General features: G+C 38.1%; 1 protein-coding gene, 1 long non-coding RNA gene and 1 pseudogene across 3 annotated transcripts; 2 read left to right on the plus strand and 1 right to left on the minus strand.

Annotated features, from left to right (window-relative positions):
• The window catches only part of LOC115225186, a 195,309-nt pseudogene that overhangs the window by 43,866 nt on the left and 129,641 nt on the right, over window positions 1–21,802 (minus strand).
• LOC118768228 lies at window positions 8,112–17,941 on the plus strand. The gene is made up of 3 exons (XR_005004055.1): window positions 8,112–8,287; window positions 13,000–13,002; window positions 17,726–17,941. It is a non-coding gene; the product is annotated as an uncharacterized LOC118768228 (long non-coding RNA).
• Window positions 15,520–17,727, plus strand: LOC115225190 (zinc finger protein 723-like). Of its 2 annotated transcripts, XM_036514290.1 has the most exons (3): window positions 15,520–15,537; window positions 16,099–16,272; window positions 16,621–17,727. In XM_036514290.1, the coding sequence occupies exons 2-3, from the start codon at window positions 16,159–16,161 to the stop codon at window positions 17,248–17,250; spliced, it is 744 nt and encodes a 247-aa protein (XP_036370183.1). In that variant the 5' UTR covers window positions 15,520–15,537; window positions 16,099–16,158; the 3' UTR covers window positions 17,251–17,727. The 2 variants fall into 2 exon arrangements, with proteins under 2 accessions (XP_036370183.1, XP_029651991.2); XM_029796131.2 differs by lacking the exon at window positions 15,520–15,537 and having other exon boundaries at window positions 16,057–16,272.

Here is a 21,802-nt window from a genome sequence, read left to right on the forward strand (position 1 = left end):
CTATAGTTTGTAAGATATTTGGGATCTTTTCGGTTTGAACGGCAGTTTTTTAAAGATAATTTCCACGTGTTAGGGTTAGAAGTGGGGAGAAAAGGCTTTCTGTTATCTTCACAAATGTAAACAAAGTCACGTGTGTACATATATATCGAAGCATCGCCTTATTATTTACTTTGTGTAAAAAAAAAAGGATCTTTTCGGTTTGACCGGCAGTTTTTTCTAGCGGTGTCATATGAAATTGTCACCCACAATTATGACCCTAGTATCGATCTATTGCATTTCAATCTGTGTTAGGGTTAGGGGTGGGGGAAGTGTATCTATTTTTTCTTAAATAAACCCAATCTGTTTCTTAAACGAGGGACATATTCATAAGGCACATAATGTTTTTTTTACCTCAACAGACGTCATTGATTGGTTGAAATTGCAGAAAAAACAACAACAAATATGTTACAAACTACAGAATTTTCTCAATAGAGCCAAGGAATAAGATGCTTTATAAATACATTCTATCTGTATACGAAGTTTAAAATTTTTTTAGTTACCTAGAAATTTAAAAACCTGCCGTTCAAACCGAAAAGATCCCCATTATTCCCAGAGAACAGTTGTCGAACCAGATAGCTGCACCAGGCTCCAATCTGATCTGGTAGAGTTTCTACAGCTGGTTGGTGTTAGGAAGGGCATCCAGCTGTAGAAACTCTGCCAGATCAGATTGGAGCCTGGTGCTGCCTCTTGGTTCGCCAGTCCTCAATCAAATCGTGCAACCCATGCTAGAATGGAAATCGGATGTTAAACGATTATGATGATGATGATGATCACAGTGATCTATTTTCTCTCATGTATAATTAAGTTGCTACTTTGAGAGAACCGTCAGTGGATGGAATGTAGTGTCGTGTGTTCGATATTCGAAGGTTGATTAATTCTTCCAATGACAACGGGGAGGGAAAAGATGGCGCCGCTCCCAACATAATGCACAATTACGAAAGGAAATAGAGAAGCGCTGGGATTTTTACCTTTTGACCTACAGATTTAAAAGATAATTCTTAAATCGGCAGAAAATTAGGAAGATTCATCCATTTTTTAAAAGTATTTTATACTAACAAATAAAATATGGAGAACGGGCACTCGCGAATATAAACAGATCATGTCGTGTAGCCAGCTGTAGGTGTCTCCTTAGGCTGAATTACATCAACATCTCTATATATATTGTTACGGAATCACCCATCGCCGCTCGCCCGAACGGGCAGGTTCGCCACGGAACCCAGAGAGAGGAGAGATAGAACAACAACAACAACTGTAGCAGCAGCACAGAGAGACACAGAGGCAACCGAGAGAGACACAAAACTGCAAGGCAACAACTGGCTTACATTTAACAACTAGTTTATGACAATCAATTGTTACAACATCAAAGCATTTAAAGGAAACAACAAATCAATACAGGTATACAACAGATCAAAGTATTTAAACATGCAAGTAACAATATAACAGTCCAGTATCGACACAACAAGTCATATACAGTTCGAAGGACATTATACAATGTTCAAATCACAACACTGTACAAAATGTCTTTACACAATTCACATTGTTCATTTCACTGTCTCAGTTCTTTTCACTGTTCAATACACCAATTCTTTTTTTTCCTTCTACAGTCTCTTTACATCGTAGCACGTATCAATACAATTAAATACCTTAATTCCTGATTAGAATAGACAGTGTCCTATATTGTAGTTTCTCTCTCTCTGTCGCCTATTCCTCTGTATATATATCCCTTTTTGCGCTGCTAGCTCCAACCTGCCAAGCTCTCGCATCCCAACCGCTTGCTCTGACTTCCAAAATCCGACTGTGCAAAAACCTCACTTGCTCTGTCCTTGCCACTACCCTAATCTCTCTCTCCCCTAGCGCTGCTATACTCTCTGCCCCTCATCCTCTCTCACTGCTAATATCCTCTCTATCTGCTCTCAGCCCTAACTGCCTATCTCTATCCTCCATCTGTCTCTTAGCCTTATACTCTCTCTATCTGCTCTCAGCCCTTACTCTATCTTTCTCACTACTTTCCTCTTCCTCGGCCCTCACATCTCTCTGACCCCCAATCGACCGCACAAGGCCAAAAGGTCCCTCCAAAAAAGCCATTACTCTTCCAGTAAACAAAGAGCCGTTGCTTTTCTTCCAGACGTGCCGGCGCCACTCCCAAAAAGTGGGTCAAGAAATACTGTACTAGCCAAACCATAACAATATAAATGGCCAAATGTCTGTCTGTGTGTGCCTGTCCTTTATACAAATCCACAATTTCTCAGTTAGAGGGCTCGCACTTTCTATGGTCATTCAAAATCTTCCAAGGGTGGTCGTGCACATCTTTACATTTCCCCAGTCACCCCGAAAAGCCTTTAAAAAATCAATAGAACAAGGATCTGTCAACAAATAACAATATTTATTTTTCTGTCTGTACAAGCGTTACATCTCTGGACAATCAGTAGCTAGGTCGCCTTGGTGCAGAAGCAGCAGAGACAGTTTAATCATGATTGTGAAGGCATACTTCACAGATTCGCTGAAGTCATGGATCGCCTTCAGAATTCCAGCCACACGGAGCTGGTCAAGTGACGTCCAGCTTGGTTGGAAGCAGGGGCGAAGAGAGAGAGAGAGGACGGCGGTCAAGCCTATCTGATGCTGATGATGACTGCACATGCACATAAGGTGCTTCCGGCAGGCTCTTACCCCTGCGCATGCGTGCATGAAAATCCTAAAGTGGTGTCCGGGACAAGGCGTCACTACAAGGCTCCCCCTTGAGTGCGGGGCATGAAAATAGAAAGATTGTAGTGGCACCAGAAATAAGATGGCTACCGATTACCCAGAAGATGTGGCACAAAATATGACAACTCAAAAGAAGATGTAATCACAATATACATATAGGCGCAGGAGTGGCTGTGTGGTAAGTAGCTTGCTTACCAACCACATGGTTCCAGGTTCAGTCCCACTGCGTGTCACCTTGGGTAACTATCTTCTACTATTGCCTGAGGCCGACCAAAGCCTTGTGAGTGGATTTGGTAGACGGAAACTGAAAGAAGCCCGTCGTATATATGTATATATATATATATGAATGTGTGTGTGTGTTTGTGTGTCTGTGTTTGTCCCCCTAGCATTGCTTGACCACCGATGCTGGTGTGTTTATGTCCCCGTCACTTAGCAGTTCGGCAAAAGAGACCGATAGAATAAGTACTGGGCTTACAAAAGAATAAGTCCCGGGGTCGAGTTGCACTATTAAAGGCGGAGCTCCAGCATGGCCACAGTCAAATGACTGAAACAAGTAAAAGAGAAAGAGAAAGAGAGAATAAGCATGCACAAAAAATTTTATTTTTACAAAATGTTTAATAACAAAACATTGGAAATGTCCAGTACACAAAAGAACAGCTGTCTGTCACAGGAAACAGTAGAGAATCCTCCTCATCATCTTTGATTAACATCTGTTTTCCCTGCTAGCATGGGTTGGACGGTTGACTGGGGTCTGGGATACCAGGAGGCTGCACCAGGTTGCAGTCTGATCTGGAAGTGTTTCTACAGCTGGATGCCCTTCCTAAATGCCAACCACTCTGTGAGTGTAGTGGATGCTTTTACGTCCCACCGGCACAGGGTCCTACGGAGTCTGGCAGCGGCCACAGTCAGTCGGTGCTTTTTAAGAGCCACCAGCACGGAAGCCAGTTGAGGCGGAGCTTGCAACGGCCACGTTCGGATGGTGCTTTCTACATGCCACTGGCACAGGTGCCAGGGGAGGCTGGCATCGGCCACGATCAGTCGGTGCTTTTTACGTCCCACCAGCACTGGTATCACAGCTACAATTTCCATTGATGTTGATAGATTTCGATTTTGATCCTGATTCTCACTTGCCTCAACAAGGTCTTCACAAGTAGAGTTTTGTGTCCCAAGAAGGAAAGGTATGCATAAGTGGACTGGCTACACTACAGGCAGAGGCCATGGGTTATGGACTCACTTTTCCTGCCGGGTTGTAACAAATTTTGATATTGATATGATTACACCTGTGGATGAATACTCAGATGTGAACTTAAGTGGCGTTTTTGAGAGAATGACTCACCACAAATATCACAATGATATTGTTTTTCACCTGTATGAATACGTTTATGTTTAGGCAAGTCACTACTGTAAGAGAATGATTTACCACAGATATCACAATGATATGGTTTCTCTCCTGTATGAGTACGTAGGTGTCTGGTTAAATGGCTATTTTCAGTGAATGATTTACCACAGGTATCACAATGATATGGTTTTTCCCCAGTATGAATACGTATATGACTAGTCAAAGTACTATTTCCTGAAAATGATTTACCACAGATATCACAATGGTATGGCTTCTCTCCTGTATGAATACGTTTGTGACTACTTAAAACGTTACTCCAAGAATATGATTTACCACAGATATCACAATGGTATGGCTTCTCTCCTGTATGAATACGTTTGTGATCAGTTAAAATGTTACTTCTAGAAAATGATTTACCACAGATATTACAATGATGGGGCTTCTCTCCTGTATGTGTACGTTTGTGTTTATTTAAGTCACTACTGTGAGAAAATGATTTACCACAGATATCACACTGATATGGTTTCTCTCCTGTATGAATACGTCTGTGACTGATTAAATTGCCAATTTCAGAGAATGATTTACCACAAATATCACAATGATGGGGCTTTTCTCCTGTATGTGTACGTTTGTGTTTATTTAATTCACTACTGGTAGAGAATGATTTACCACAGATATAACACTGATATGGTTTTTCCCCAGTATGAATACGTATATGACTAGTCAAGATACTACTTTGTGAGAATGATTTACCACAGATATCACAATGGTATGGCTTCTCTCCTGTATGAATACGTTTGTGATCAGTTAAAGAAGAAGATTGAGAAAATGATTTACCACAGATATTACAATGATGGGGCTTTTCTCCTGTATGAGTACGTTTGTGTTTAGGTAAGTCAGCACTTCGAGAAAATGATTTACCACAGATATCACACTGATATGGTTTCTCTCCTGTATGAGTACGTTTGTGTTTAGGTAAGTCAGCACTTCGAGAAAATGATTTACCACAGATATCACACTGATGCGGCTTTACCCCAGTATGAATAAATTTGTGATGAGTTAAAGTGCTATTTTCAGAAAATGATTTACCACAGATATCACACTGATGCGGCTTTTCCCCAGTATGAATAAATTTGTGACAAGTTAAAGTGCTATTGTCAGAAAATGATTTACTACAGATATCACACTGATATGGTTTTTCTCCAGTATGAATACGTCTGTGCCTTCTTAGATTACAACTTTGAGAGAATGACTTACCACAGATATCACAGTGATATGGCTTCTCTCTTTTATCAGAGATTTTTGCTTTAGTTGAATTATTCATTATGAGAGAATAATTTCGTTATACATATCACAATGATAGTATCTGTTTCATTTCTATGAATGATTGTGTTCAAATGCATCAGAGAATAATTAAATGTTATGTTACTTTCATTGGTGATCTTGCTTAATATCTAAAACAGAAGATATAAATTGGTTAACTCTTTCGTAAAGTTACTCAAACTTAACCTGTAGGTTCATCATCATCTCTACATTCCAGATGGCAAAAAACAAGAGGTGACAATTGTCACCCCTTTGTAAAGTTATCCAAGCTTAATTAACCTGTAAAACAATCATCTCCTCTATATTCCAGACAGCAAAGACTTCAAATTGTTGCTGTTAATTCCATCGTCCAGAAGAAATATTTTGCTGTTGTTTTTCACAGATTTCCTTTATAAGATGAGTTTGATGTATTGATGAATGCTCCTTATAAATATATCATCTTCCTTTGGTTGATGGGAGCTGATAAAATATCAGAGGCACATCTGAATGAAGCAATTTCTTTCATATCAACAGGATGTTATATTCTGAAATAGAAAAAAAAAAGAAGCAGTGAGATAAAGAGAATCATTAAACGACATAGTAATTCAACATTGCAAATCTTACAACATCAACACTGTCATCCATTTAATGTCTATGTTTGCAGGGGTCAGAATCCATTGAGGCATTGAAACTTTTACAACATTCTGTATAGAGATTTCTCTATTGTTCTGCCATGGCAAAAATTTTGGTGAAGGTTTAAATAAAATTTTGAAAAGGATGGAACCAATCTACTTCAAGATTCACTACAAATATATTTGTATAAACACACACACATATATGTATATATAATAATACATATATATGCGTAAATACATACGTATACGTACATACATTTTTGTTTATATTTGCGAGTGCCCGTTCTGCGTATTTTATTTTTTAGTATAAAATAGTTTAAAAAAATAGATTAATCGTTCTAATTTTCTCTGGTACTATTTAAAAAGTGTGGTCCCGGTGCGCGCACTCGCGCTAGTTAGTTGTGATTAGTCGATCCTACAACGACTACCTAGCAAAGTGAATAAAACACAAAATAAATAATTTCTTTACACAAAGTAAATAATCTTTTGGCGATCCTTCGGTATAGGTACCGTAAGTGGCTTTGATTACATTTCTGAAGATAACAGAAACCCTTTTCTCCCACCCCTAACACAAACCTTAACCATAACCCCCCATATATATAAAAAAAAAAGACACTTTCTTGAAATGTATCTGGTACTTCCGGTACCTATACCGAAGTTACGATCATTTTTTTAAAACAAAGTAAATAATACAAAAATACAAAGTAAGGATCGACTAGTCACGACTAGCTAGCATGCCCACCGCGACCTCTCTTCTTAAATAGTACCCTTATATGTTTGTTTATATTCGCGAGTGCCCGCTCTCCGTATTTTATTTTTTAGTATAAAATATTTAAAAAATAGATTAATCTTTCTAATTTCCTCCATACTTTATGTATTCTGGATATATTTCCCATTTCCTAACTTTTTCTCACAAGTAAGCGTCATTATCTTGGAGAGGTGCGCGGTACTACTAGCGAACAGTGGCCCCGGTGCGCGCACTCGTGCATCCGTGCAAGCTAGTCGTATGTAGTCGATCCTACGACTTTTTAACCCTAACCTTAGTTTGTTTACAAAAATAACGTATTTACTTAGTTTTTAAATTTGTAGGATCGACTACTTACGACTAGCAAGCGCGGATTCGCTAGTGCGCGCACCGGGACCACTGTTCGCTAGTACTACCTTATCATTATTGGTATTATCATCATCATTACAGCCTTAAAATAAATCTTTGTCAACTTACCGTTTTCAGATACAAACAACGAGTCAGTGATCGTTAATTAAGCACCTTAATTAATTAATTAAGGAAAGTTATATCCCTTTATATGGTTATAGTTCTTCAATTTTCTATGACTGGTTCGCTTCGTTCCGGTGTCTTCTTTGTCCCATTCTGTCAACGATTTTACCTTGAAGGTAATATAGAATATATACACTCACATATTCTAATCTACGACCGTTTCCAGCGCACGAACTGGACCCCGTCGCAGACACCGAAAGAAAGAAGGCATCTTTGACTTATATCTTCCTGATGTGACGTCAGGCCGTTGCACTTCCGATCCGTTTCTGACGTCATTTTCTCTCCTGTCCAATCATTGTCCTTCCTTCACTTTTTAAGTTCCACTCTTATAATAGTGTTTCAACGGAACATAAACATATTTATATAAATGAGAAAAACATTAACATAGTGATACGTATGACAAATTATCCTCTCATAATGAATAATTTAGCTTAACCAAAAAACCCTGATACAAGAGAGAAATCATATTCTTGTAATATCTGTGGTAAATCATTCTATCAAAGGAGTGAAGCCTTCTCATACAGGAGAGAAGCCATTTTATTGTAATATCTGTGGTAAATTATCCTCTGTAAATTGTCATTTGACTAGGCACAGACGTGTTCATACTGGGGAAAAACCGCATCCATGTGATGTCTGTGGTAAATCATTCTCTCGAAATAGTGAGTTAACAATACACAAACATATACATACAGGTGAGAAGCCATATCACTGTGATATCTGTGGTAAATCATTCTCTTTTAATAGCAATTTAATCAGTCACAAACATATTCATACAGGAGAGAAGCAATATCATTGTGATATCTGTGGTAAATCATTTTCTCAAAAAATTGATTTTACTGTCCATAAACGTATTCATACTGGGGAAAAAACCATATCATTGTGATATCTGTGGCAAATCATTCTCCCAAAGTAGTGACTTGCCTAAACACAAACGTAGTCATACAGGTGAAAAACCATATCATTGTGATATTTGTGGTAAATCATTCTCTTACAGTTGTGACTTGCCTAATCACAAACGTAGTCATACAGGAGAGAAGCCATATCATTGTGATATTTGTGGTAAATCATTGTCTGTTAGTAGTTCGTTAACACAACACAAACGTATTCATATAGGAGAAAAACCATATCATTTTGATATCTGTGGTGAGTCATTCTCTCAAATACGCCACTTAAGTACACATCTGAGTATTCATACACAGATGTAACCATATCAGTATTAAAATTCATTACACCATGACAAGAATTATGAATATTTTGTCTGCTAAAAGACAGGGTTTATTCCTCTTCAAGCTTGACATTATCAACTTCAGTTTCCTGGATGTCAACATGAAATTCATGAATCTCAACTTCAATATCATTTATATATCTAAATATATCAACACAGAGATGACTTTGGTTTCTGAAGATGATTGTGCTGGATTTTTGAGGAATTTGTTATGAGAGAATAAAGGAATGGGAATAAGGAATAAAAGTTTAAAGTGAGTTTGATTTTGGCTTTGTTGTGCTTTCATCATCGTTATCCTTCAGCGACATGTTCCATACTGGAATGGGTAGGACAATGGGACATTAGTTGCCAGGCTTGGGTGCTGTACCAGGTTCTAGATTTTGTGATGACACTAGTAATGCATCCCGGCGTTGCCAGGGTGTTATGACCTACAGCCATGTTGTATTATTTGTTTCTTTCTTATGGGCAGAATCGGCACACGAGGTGTTTGAAGCAAACAACTCTTCTTTATAAACATGTTGTTTGGTAATTTTGTGATAAACAGGGCTGAAATTGTTGACACCAAAAACATGTAGAATGGTAGCATAGATTTGAATGAATTCCTAACATTGCCCCAGAATGACCTCGACTTGCAGACGTAAAGAATTGGCTGACACACGAGGACATAGAGGTATTTATATTGCACAAGAAAGGCAGCGATGCACTGGCAGAAATGCTTAGCCGTATTTCGTCTGCCGTTACGTTCTGAGTTCAAATTCCGCCGAGGTCGACTTTGCCTTTCATCCTTTTGGGGTCGATAAATTAAATACCTGGGGTCGATGTAATCGACTTAATCCCTTTGTCTGTCCTTGTTTGTCCACTCTATGTTTAGCCCCTTGTGGGTTGTAAAGAAATAGGTATTTCGTCTGCCGTTACGTTCTGGGTTCAAATTCCGCCGAGGTCGACTTTGCCTTTCATCCTTTCGGGGTCGATTAAATAAGTACCAATTACGCACTGGGGTCGATGTAATCGACTTAAACCCTTTGACTGTCCTTGTTTGTCCTTTGTGTGTTTAGCTCCTTGTGGGCAATAAAGAAATAGGTAGTTCGTCTGCCGTTACGTTCTGGGTTCAAATTCCGCCAAGGTCGACTTTGCCTTTCATCCTTTCGGGGTCGATAAATTAAATACCTGGGGTCGATGTAATCGACTTAATCCCTTTGTCTGTCCTTGTTTGTCCACTCTATGTTTAGCCTCTTGTGGGTAGTAAAGAAATAGGTATTTCGTCTGCCGTTACGTTCTGGGTTCAAATTCCGCCGAGGTCGACTTTGCCTTTCATCCTTTTGGGGTCGATAAATTAGATACCTGGGGTCGATGTAATCGACTTAATCCCTTTGTTTGTCCACTCTATGTTTAGCCCCTTGTGGGTTGTAAAGAAATAGGTATTTCGTCTGCCGTTACGTTCTGGGTTCAAATTCCGCCGAGGTCGACTTTGCCTTTCATCCTTTCGGGGTCGATTAAATAAGTACCAGTTACGCACTGGGACACAGACACACACACAGATAGATAGATAGATAGATAGATATACATACATCTATGTATATTTATAGGAGTGGCTGTGTGGTAAGTAGCTTGTTTACCAACCACATGGTTCCAGGTTCAGTCCCACTGTATGGCACTTTGGGCAAGTGTCTTCTACTATAATCTTGGGCCAAGGCTATAGTATTTGTTTGACGGAAACTGAAAGAAGCCCATCATATATATGTATGTATGTATATATGTATGTGTGTGTATATGTTTGTGAGTCTATGTTTGTCCCCCCAACATTGCTTGACAACCGATGCTGGTGAGTTTACGTCCCTGTATCTTAGCAGTTTGGTAAAAGAGACCAATAGAATAAGTACTAGGCTTACAAAGAATAAGTCCTGGGGTCGATTTGCTCGACTAAAGGCAGTGCTCCAGCATGGCCACAGTCAAATGTCTGTACATATATATATTTATATACATATAAGCATATAAGTAAGTCAGATACATCTGTTTGCTATCACAGTCGCTAGAATTTTAGGATCTTTTCAGTTTGACCGGTAGTTTTTTCTAGCAGTGTCATATGAAATTGTCACCCATTATTATGACCCTAGTATCGATCTATTGCATTTCAATCTGTGTTAGGGTTAGGGTTGGGGGGAAGGATATCTTTGTTTCTTCAGAAATGTAAATAAACCCAATGTGTTTCTTAAACGAGCCACATATTCATACGGCAAATAATGTTTTCACCTCAATAGGCGTCATTGATTGGTTAAAATTGTAGAAGTTGAAAGAAAAAAAAACAACAAATATCTTACAAACTATAGAATTTTCTCAATTAAAGCCAAGAGAAAAAGATGTTTTATAAACACATTCTACCAGTATACGAAGTTTAAAAGTGTTTAGTTACGTGGAAATTATTTTAAAAAACTGCCGTTCAAACAGAAAAGTTCCCAAATATCTTACAAACTATAGAATTTTCTCAATAAAGCCAAGAGAAAAAGATGTTTTATAAACACATTCTACCAGTATACGAAGTTTAAAAGTGTTTAGTTTCGTGGAAATTATATTAAAAAACTGCCGGTCAAACCGAAAAGATCCCAAATATCTTACAAACTATAGAATTTTCTCAATTAAAGCCAAGAGAAAAAGATGTTTTATAAACACATTCTACCAGTATACGAAGTTTAAGTGTTTAGTTTCGTGGAAATTATTTAAAAAACTGCCGGTCAAACCGAAAAGATCCCAAATATCTTACAAACTATAGAATTTTCTCAATAAAGCCAAGAGAAAAAGATGTTTTATAAACACATTCTACCAGTATATGAAGTTTAAAAGTGTTTAGTTTCGTGGAAATTATATTAAAAAACTGCCGGTCAAACCGAAAAGATCCCAAATATCTTACAAACTATAGAATTTTCTCAATTAAAGCCAAGAGAAAAAGATGTTTTATAAACACATTCTACCAGTATACGAAGTTTAAGTGTTTAGTTTCGTGGAAATTATATTAAAAAACTGCCGGTCAAACCGAAAAGATCCCAAATATCTTACAAACTATAGAATTTTCTCAATAAAGCCAAGAGAAAAAGATGTTTTATAAACACATTCTACCAGTATACGAAGTTTAAAAGTGTTTAGTTTCGTGGAAATTATATTAAAAAACTGCCGGTCAAACCGAAAAGATCCCAAATATCTTACAAACTATAGAATTTTCTCAATTAAAGCCAAGAGAAAAAGATGTTTTATAAACACATTCTACCAGCATACGAAGTTTAAGTGTTTAGTTTCGTGGAAATTATATTAAAAAACTGCCGGTCAAACCGAAAAGATCCCAAATATCTTACAAACTATAGAATTTTCTCAATTAAAGCCAAGAGAAAAAGATGTTTTATAAACACATTCTACCAGTATACGAAGTTTAAAAGTGTTTAGTTTCGTGGAAATTATATTAAAAAACTGCCGGTCAAACCGAAAAGATCCCAAATATCTTACAAACTATAGAATTTTCTCAATTAAAGCCAAGAGAAAAAGATGTTTTATAAACACATTCTACCAGTATACGAAGTTTAAGTGTTTAGTTTCGTGGAAATTATATTAAAAAACTGCCGGTCAAACCGAAAAGATCCCAAATATCTTACAAACTATAGAATTTTCTCAATAAAGCCAAGAGAAAAAGATGTTTTATAAACACATTCTACCAGTATACGAAGTTTAAAAGTGTTTAGTTTCGTGGAAATTATATTAAAAAACTGCCGGTCAAACCGAAAAGATCCCAAATATCTTACAAACTATAGAATTTTCTCAATTAAAGCCAAGAGAAAAAGATGTTTTATAAACACATTCTACCAGTATACGAAGTTTAAAAGTGTTTAGTTTCGTGGAAATTATATTAAAAAACTGCCGGTCAAACCGAAAAGATCCCAAATATCTTACAAACTATAGAATTTTCTCAATTAAAGCCAAGAGAAAAAGATGTTTTATAAACACATTCTACCAGTATACGAAGTTTAAGTGTTTAGTTTCGTGGAAATTATATTAAAAAACTGCCGGTCAAACCGAAAAGATCCCAAATATCTTACAAACTATAGAATTTTCTCAATTAAAGCCAAGAGAAAAAGATGTTTTATAAACACATTCTACCAGTATACGAAGTTTAAAAGTGTTTAGTTTCGTGGAAATTATATTAAAAAACTGCCGGTCAAACCGAAAAGATCCTACGTGTGTACTCTTTGTAAAAAGAATCTGGGAAAGTTGGGGACAGAATGGATGGAAGCACTCCGTCGGTTACGACGACGAGGGTTCCGGTTGATCCGAATGAACGGAACAGCCTGCTCGTGAAATTAACGTGTAAGTGGCTGAGCACTCCACAGACACGTGTACCCTTAACGTAGTTCTCGGGGATATTCAGCGTGACACAGAGAGTGACAAGGCTGGCCCTTTGAAATACAGGTACAACAGAAACAGGAAGTAAGAGTGAGAGAAAGTTGTGGTGAAAGAGTACAGCAGGGATCACCACCATCCCCTGCCGGAGCCTCGTGGAGCTTTAGGTGTTTTCGCTCAATAAACACTCACAACGCCCGGTCTGGGAATCGAAACCGCGATCCTATGACCGCGAGTCCGCTGCTCTAACCACTGGGCCATTGCGCCTCCTGTGGAGAGAATAGTAAAAAGGAAAAGACTGGAACGAAACCACTAGTCAGTAGCGCCATCTATTGGTGGCTTGATGAAATATAAACATACCAAGGGAAATAACTTCTACACCGCTTCAATCCCGTTTCAGCAATTAAATTGTTAATTAAGGTGCTTAATTACTGGTAAGCGACTCCTTGTTTATATCTGAATACGGTAAGTTGAGCAAAATTTCCTTGTCAGGTGTTGGGTTGATTGCAGGACAACGTGAAATGAAGTGCTTTGCTCAAGAATTATTGACTATGTATATATATAAGTATATACAAAATTTAAAGGACTGACCACTAAAAGTGGACGGTCAACATGCTAGATATAGACGTCAAATCGCGATTTGACGTCTATATCTAGCATGTTGACCGTCCACTTTTAGTGGTCAGTCCTTTAAATTTTGTATGTAAAAATATTTAATCTTCGGATTTTTTTAATATGCTGGGCCACTGGTTTTAATTGATTAATATTAATTTCTACCCTTATTAAATTTTATATAAGTATATATATATTTATGCTGTATATTGAAGATGTGTGTGGGTGTATAGACCGGTGTATATAGGTAACTACGAGGGAGACGCGTAGAGGCTTATTATGGTGTGTTGATAGTATTTGGTGGTGTATATTAGCGTATATAGAGGACAACAAGCAGTGGGTGTATAACGGGGAATGCTGTGTGAACGGACAGTCAAGGTTGAGGACTGCATGAAGTGTGTATAATATTTGTAGAGTAGAGGACTTTGTGGTGTGTATAAAATGTGTGATGTACAGTAGTGTGTGTGTATATATATATTGTTGGCATCGTTTTTGTCTCGGGAGACAATGGAGTTGCGCATAAAATAGTCCAGTCCGGCTCTTACATTTCATGTCCTGATACATTTCCTGCTCTGTGGCTGTGTAGTCCTATCCTGGACAAACACTCCCTCTGGCAGGTACCGCAAATGTAGCGAAGACTGTTCCTGGCTGGTTGTAGTGCCATAGTTTCTTGTTGACGTCTTTTTCTTGTCTTTCCATTTCTCCTCTCTCTCTCATTCTCTCTCTCTCTCTCTCTCTGTGTCACTCCTTTGTATTCCCTCTTTTAAGTATCAGTTACGCACTGGGGTCGATATAATCGACTTAATCCCTTTGTCTGTCCTTGTTTGTCCCCTCTCTGTGTTTAGCCCCTTGTGGGTAGTAAAGAAATAGGTATTTCGTCTGTCTTTATGTTCTGACTTCAAATTCCGCCGAGGACGACTTTGCCTTTCATCCTTTCGGGGTCGATAAATTAAGTATCAGTTATGCACTGAGGTCGATGTAATCGACTTAATCCCTTTGTCTGTCCTTGTTTGTCCCCTCTCTGTGTTTAGCCCCTTGTGGGTAGTAAAGAAATAGGTATTTCGTCTGTCTTTATGTTCTGACTTCAAATTCCGCCGAGGACGACTTTGCCTTTCATCCTTTCGGGGTCGATAAATTAAGTATCAGTTATGCACTGGGGTCGATGTAATCGACTTAATCCCTTTGTCTTTCCTTGTTTGTCCCCTCTCTGTGTTTAGCCCCTTGTGGGTAGTAAAGAAATAGGTATTTCGTCTGTCTTTATGTTCTGACTTCAAATTCCGCCAAGGTCGACTTTGCCTTTCATCCTTTCGGGGTCGATAAATTAAGTATCAGTTATGCACTGGGGTCGATGTAATCGACTTAATCCCTTTGTCTGTCCTTGTTTGTCCCCTCTCTGTGTTTAGCCCCTTGTGGGTAGTAAAGAAATAGGTATTTCGTCTGTCTTTATGTTCTGACTTCAAATTCCGCCAAGGTCGACTTTGCCTTTCATCCTTTCAGGATTGATAAATTAAGTACCCGTTGTGTACTGGTGTCGATCTAATTGCCTGGCCCCTCCCAACAAATTATGGGCCTTGTGCCTAGAGTAGAAAAGAATATTTGCAATGTTGAATCACTGTATCTTTTAACTATCCTCTGACTCTTTTTATTCTGTTTCAGAATATCACATCCTGTTGATATGAAAGAAATTACTTCATTCAGATGTGCCTCTGATATTTTATCAGCTCCCATCAACCAAAGGAAGATGATATATTTATAAGGAGCATTCATCAATACATCAAACTCATCTTATAAAGGAAATCTGTGAAAAACAACAGCAAAATATTTCTTCTGGACGATGGACGATGGAATTAACAGCAACAATTTGAAGTCTTTGCTGTCTGGAATATAGAGGAGATGATTGTTTTACAGGTTAATTAAGCTTGGGATAACTTTACAAAGGGGTAGACAATTGTCAACCTCTTGATTTAGATATTAAGCAAAATCACAGGTGAAAGAAGCATAGCATTAAATTATTCTCTGAAAATAGCAACACAAATATATTCATAGAAATGAATTTTTTTCCTATTTCAGAATATAACATCCTGTTGATATGAAAGAAATTACTTCATTCAGATGTGCCTCTGATATTTTATCAGCTCCCATCAACCAAAGGAAGATGATATATTTATAAGGAGCATTCATCAATACATCAACCTCTTTATACAAGTAAAATGCTTGACAAACGATGGAAAAATATTCCTTCCAGATGATGGAATTCATTGCAACATTTTCTTGTCTTCGCTGCCTGAAATGTAGATGATTACTTTGAGATTAAAGTAAGCTTGGATAACTCTACAAACGAGTTGACAGTTTACATCTGCTGACTAAGTAAGATCACAGATGAAAGACACATAACATCATCATCATCGTTTACCGTCCGCTTTCCATGCTAGCATGCGTTGGGCGATTTAACTGATGACTGGCGAACCAGATGGCTGCACCAGGCTCCAATCTTGATCTGGCAGAGTTTCTACAGCTGGATGCCCTTCCTAACGCCAACCACTCTGAGAGTGTAGTGGGTGCTTTTTAAGTGTCACTCTGATAATAGTGACTCAACGGAACACAAACATATTCATATAAATGAGAAAAACATTATCTTTGTGATATTATGACAAATTATTCTCTCATAATGAATAATTTGACTAAACAAAAAAACCCTGATACAAGAGAGAAATCATATTCTTGTGATGTCTGTGGTAAATCATTCTATCAAAATAGTCACTTGACAAGTCACAAACGTATTCATACAGGTGAAAAACCATATCAGTGTGATATCTGTGGTAAATCGTTTTCTGAAAATAGCATTTTAACTAGTCACAAACGTGTTCATACAGGAGAGAAGCCATATCATTGTGACATCTGTGGTAAATCATTCACTGAAAATGGTAACTTGACTAAACACAAACGTACACATACAGGAGAGAAACCATATCGCTGTGATATCTGTGGTAAATCATTCTCTGAAATGAATGGCTTGACTTGTCACAAACGTATTCATACTGGGGAAAAACCATATCATTGTGATATCTGTGATAAATCATTTTCTGATAATAGCGTTTTAATTTATCATAAACGTGTTCATACAGGAGAGAAACCATATCGTTGTGACGTCTGTGATAAATCGTTCTTTGAAAACCGTCGCTTGACTAAACACAAACGCATTCATACAGGAGAGAAACCATATTGCTGTGATATCTGTAGTAAATCTTTCTCTGGACACAGAGAGTTAACTACACATAAGCGAGTTCATACTAGAGAAAAGCCGTATCAGTGTAACATCTGTGGTGAGTGTTTCTCTGACAGAGCTAACGTAACTATGCATAAACGTAGTCATACTGGAGAGAAACCGTATACCTGTGATATCTGTGGTAAATCATTCTCTGGAAGTACGGGTTTACGTACACACAAACGTGTTCATACAGGAGAGAAGCCATATCACTGCGATACCTGTGGTAGATCTTTCTCTCAGAGGAGTGTCTTAACTACTCACCAGCGAATTCACACAGGAGAGAAGCCATATCATTGCGAAATCTGTGGTGAGATGTTCTCTCGTAGAATCAACTTAACTATACACATACGCGTTCACACAGGAGAGAAGCCATATCACTGTGATATTTGTGATAAGTCATTCTCTCAAAGTAGTGAATTATCTTTACACAAACTTGTTCATACAGGAGAGAAGCCATATCGATGTCTGTGATAAAACGTTCTCTCAAAGGTGTGACTTAATTAACCACCTGTGCATTCATACAGGGGAAAAAAAAATTCTTGTGATGTCTGTGGTAAATCATTCTCTCAAAAAGGCCTCTTAAGTACACATGTGAATATTCATACACAGGTGTAACAATATCAGTATCAAATATTATTACATGACAACAATTATGAATATTTTGTCTGCTAAAAGACGGGATTTTTTCTTCTTAAAATTTGACATTATCAAATTCAATTTCATCAATGTCAACATGAAATTCATGAATCACAACTTCAATATCATTTATATATCTAAATATATCAACACAGAGATGACTTTGGTTTCTGAAGATGATGGTGCTGGATTTTTGAGGAATTTCTTACGAGAGAATGCAGGAAAGGGAAAAATGAATACAAGCTTTAAGAGACATTGAGTTTGTCTGTGTTTTCATCATCACCATCCTCATCCTAATCCACTCTGAAAGTGGTGACTTGACTAAAGACAAAGCTACACATACAGGAGAGAAGCCATATCATTGTAATATCTGTGGTGAGTCCTTCTTTGAAAAACGGCCTCTTAAGTACACGTGTGAGTATTCATCCACAAGTGTAACCGTATCAGTATTATAATTTATTAAAACATGACAACAATTATGAATATTTTGTCTGCTAAAAGACAGGGTTCATTCCTCTTCAAGCTTGACATTATCAACTTCAGTTTCTTGGATGTCAACATGAAATTCATGAATCACAACTTCAATATCATTTATATATCTAAATATATCAACACAGAGATGACTTTGGTTTCTGGAGATGATTGTGCTGGATTTTTGAGGAATTTGTTTTGAGAGAATAAAGGAATGGGAATAAGGAATAAAAGTTTTGAGTGACATTGATTTTGTCTTTGTTGTGTTTTCATCATCATCATCCTTTAATGTCCATTTTCCATGCTGGCATGGGCCAGAGGGTTTGAGAAGAGCTGGGAAGCTGGATTGCTGCACCAAGTTCCTATCTGATTGGTTTAGTTTACTACTGGTAGCTCTTCCTACCCACAACCACTTTACAGTGGGTGCTGGGTGTTTGTGGGTATGTATGTATCATCATCATCATTTAACGTCCGTTTTCCGTGCTAGCATGGGTTGAACGGTTCAACCTGTAAATTGTAGAAAAGAGGAGGGAAACTATGGAAGGAGAATTATGTAATAACATGTCTGAAAAGACTGATGTTGTTTGTGATTTAAAGGAAGAGGAAGGAGAATCATCGTACCAGTGTGATGTCTGTGATGAAGCATTCTCTGAAAGAGATAGCTTGACTAAGTACAAATGTATTCATGCAGGAGACAGGCCATTTTCCTGTGATATTTGTGGAAAATCATTTTTGAAGAACAACGGCCTAACTATACACAAACACATTCATTCAGGAGAGAAACCATATCATTGCGATATTTGTGATAAGTCATCTCTCTCTATATAAACGGCAGTTTGTCTGTGTGTGTGTCTGTGTCTCTGTTAGGTTGTACCCTCACCCTGACCATGGCTTTCAACCGATTCTGATGAAACTTGACACACACATAGCCCAATGTCATAATTCAAAACTAACGCAGCGAAAATTTTGAAAAGTTCCCCCAGTTCTGAAAAAAATCGATAAATTCGACATGGGGTCGAGAATCAGAAACACAAACCACAGACTGTCTAGGGGACGCAACTCGACCTTTTTAACTAAAAAAAAAATTTACCATCATTTTTTTCCCATTTTTTTGCTATTTTTTGGCTATAACTCTAAAAATGCTTTATAGTTATTTCCCTAACAAACCCGAGCAACGCCGGGCGATACTGCTAGTTCACTACAAATCATGGCTTAACTCTGCATAAACACCTTCACACAGGTGAGAAGCCATATCAGTGTGATATCTGTGGTAAATCATTCTCTGCAGATAGAGACTTAACAAGACACAAACGTATTCATACAGGAGAGAAGCCATATCGTTGTGATATCTGTGGTCAAGCATTTGCTCAGAGCTCTGGTTTAAAGACACACAAACGTGTTCATACAGGAGAGAGGCCACATCACTGTGATATTTGTGGTCAATCATTCTCTCTAGGCAATTCTTTAAAAACTCACAAACACACTCATACAGGTGAGAAACCGTATCACTGTGACACCTGTGGTAAAACATTTTCGCGTTTAAATTATTTAATTTATCACAAACGCATTCACACAGGAGAGAAACCATATCGTTGTGACACCTGTGGTAAATCGTTCTCTCGGGGTAGTATCTTAAATGATCACAAACGTATTCACACAGGAGAGGAACCATATCATTGCGATATTTGTGGTAAATCATTCCCTTATATTGGGGGTTTAAAAATTCACAAACGCCTGCATTCAGGAGAGAAACCATATCAGTGTGATACCTGTGATAAGTCATTCACTACAAATCGTGGCTTAAATCTGCATAAACACCTTCACACAGGTGAGAAGCCATATCATTGCAACATCTGTGGTAAATCATTCTCTACAAACAGTCAAGTGACTAAACACAAACGTATTCATACAGGGGAAAAACCATATGACTGTAATATCTGTGGCAAATCATTCTCTCATAGAAGTAACTTTATTAAACATGAATTTATTCATACAGGTGAGACACCATATCATTGTGAAATCTGTGGTAAATCATTCTCTGATGGCAGTTATTTCACTAAACACAAATGCACTCATTCGGGACATAAGCCATACTGCTGTGATATCTGTGGTAAATCATTCTATGAATCTGTTCATTTGACTGAACAGAGGCGTGTGCAAACAGGTGAGAAACCATATCACTGTGACATCTGCGGCACATCGTTCTCTGCAAGCTCCTACTTGTCTAAGCACAAGCGTACACATACAGGTGAGAAGCCATTTCATTGTGATATCTGTGGTAAATCATTTTCTGAAAGTAGAACTTTAATCTGTCACAAACGTATTCATACAGGTGAGAAACCATATTGCCGTGATATCTGTGGAAAATCATTCTCTGAAAATGGCATTTTAACTAATCACAAGCGCATTCATACAGGTGAGAAGCCCTATCATTGTGACACCTGTGGTAAATCGTTCTCTGTACGTGATAGCTTAACTGTTCACAAACGTCTTCATACTGGGGAAAAAACCATATCATTGTGATATCTGTGATAAATCATTCTCTCATAGCAGTAACTTCGTTAAGCACAAGCGCACCCATACCAAATGAGATCCATATCGTGAAATCTGTAGTAAATCCTTCTCACATGGGAGGTCATTAACAAAACACCTGTTCATATCATTGTGACATCTGTGGTAAACCATTTTCTGCCACCGATAACATGAAAACTCACAAATGTATTCATACAGGTGAGAAGCCATACTGTTGTGATATCTGTGATAAATCATTCTGTACGAATAGCACTATGACTAATCACAAACGTATTCATACAGGTGAGAAGCCCTATCATTGTGACACCTGTGGTAAATCATTCTCTACAGAATGACTATTCACAAACATTTATACTGGGGAAAAAACATATCACTGTGATACCTGTGGTAAATTATTCTCTTATAAAAGCAAATTGGTTAAGCACAAGCGCACCCATACAGGTGAGAGCCATGTTTTGAAGTCTGTGGCAAATCCTTCTTGCATGGGAAGGCATTAACAAAACACCTGTTCATACAGGTGAGAAGCCATATCATTGTGACACCTGTGGTAAATCGTTCTCTCGACATTATAACTTCACTAAACATATATGTATTCATACAGAATCATAACAGGAGTTGCTGTGTGGTAAGTAGCTTGCTAACCAACCACATGGTACCGGGTTCAGTCCCACTGCGTGGCATCTTGGGCAAGTGTCTTCTGCTATATCCCCGTGCCGACCAAAGCCTTGTGAGTGAATTTGGTAGACGGAAACTGAAAGAAGCCTGTCGTATATATGTAGATATATATATATATATATATATATGTGTGTGTGTGTGTTTGTGTGTCTGTGTTTGTCCTCCTAGCATTGCTTGACAACCGATGCTGGTGTGTTTACGTCCCCATCACCTAGCAGTTCGGCAAAAGAGACCGACAGAATAAGTACTGGGCTTACAAAAGAATAAGTCCCGGGGTCGATTTGCTCGACTAAAGGCGGTGTTCCAGCATGGCCGCAGTCAAATGACTGAAACAAGTAAAAGAGTAAACTTAGCGGTTCGGCAAAAGAGACCAATAGAATAAGTACTAGGCTTACAAAGAATGAGTCCCAGGGTCGATTTGCTCGACTAAAGGCGGTGCTCCAGCATGGCCGCAGTCAAATGACTGAAACAAGTAAAAGAGTAAACTTAGCGGTTCGGCAAAAGAGACCAATAGAATAAGTACTAGGCTTACAAAGAATGAGTCCCAGGGTCGATTTGCTCGACTAAAGGCGGTGCTCCAGCATGGCCGCAGTCAAATGACTGAAACAAGTAAAAGAGAGAGTAGCTAAATTTTGTACCTTGTTTGAAGTTTAAACCAGCCACATCTGGCCCCTCACACCGACCCTTCAATATCATTCTGAAAATAAAC

Source organism: Octopus sinensis, linkage group LG27 (genome assembly GCF_006345805.1).
Source record: "Octopus sinensis linkage group LG27, ASM634580v1, whole genome shotgun sequence".
Taxonomy (NCBI): domain Eukaryota; kingdom Metazoa; phylum Mollusca; class Cephalopoda; order Octopoda; family Octopodidae; genus Octopus; species Octopus sinensis.

What these genes read in the sequence shown, in the direction of transcription:
- LOC115225190 (XM_036514290.1), top strand. Translation starts at nt 16,159, where the DNA reads ATGACAAATTATTCTCTCATAATGAATAATTTGACTAAACAAAAAAAC. An exon ending in CATTCTATCAAAATAGTCAC is followed by an intron (nt 16,273 to 16,620) that starts TTGACAAGTCAC and finishes TTAATTTATCAT; the next exon opens with AAACGTGTTCATACAGGAGA.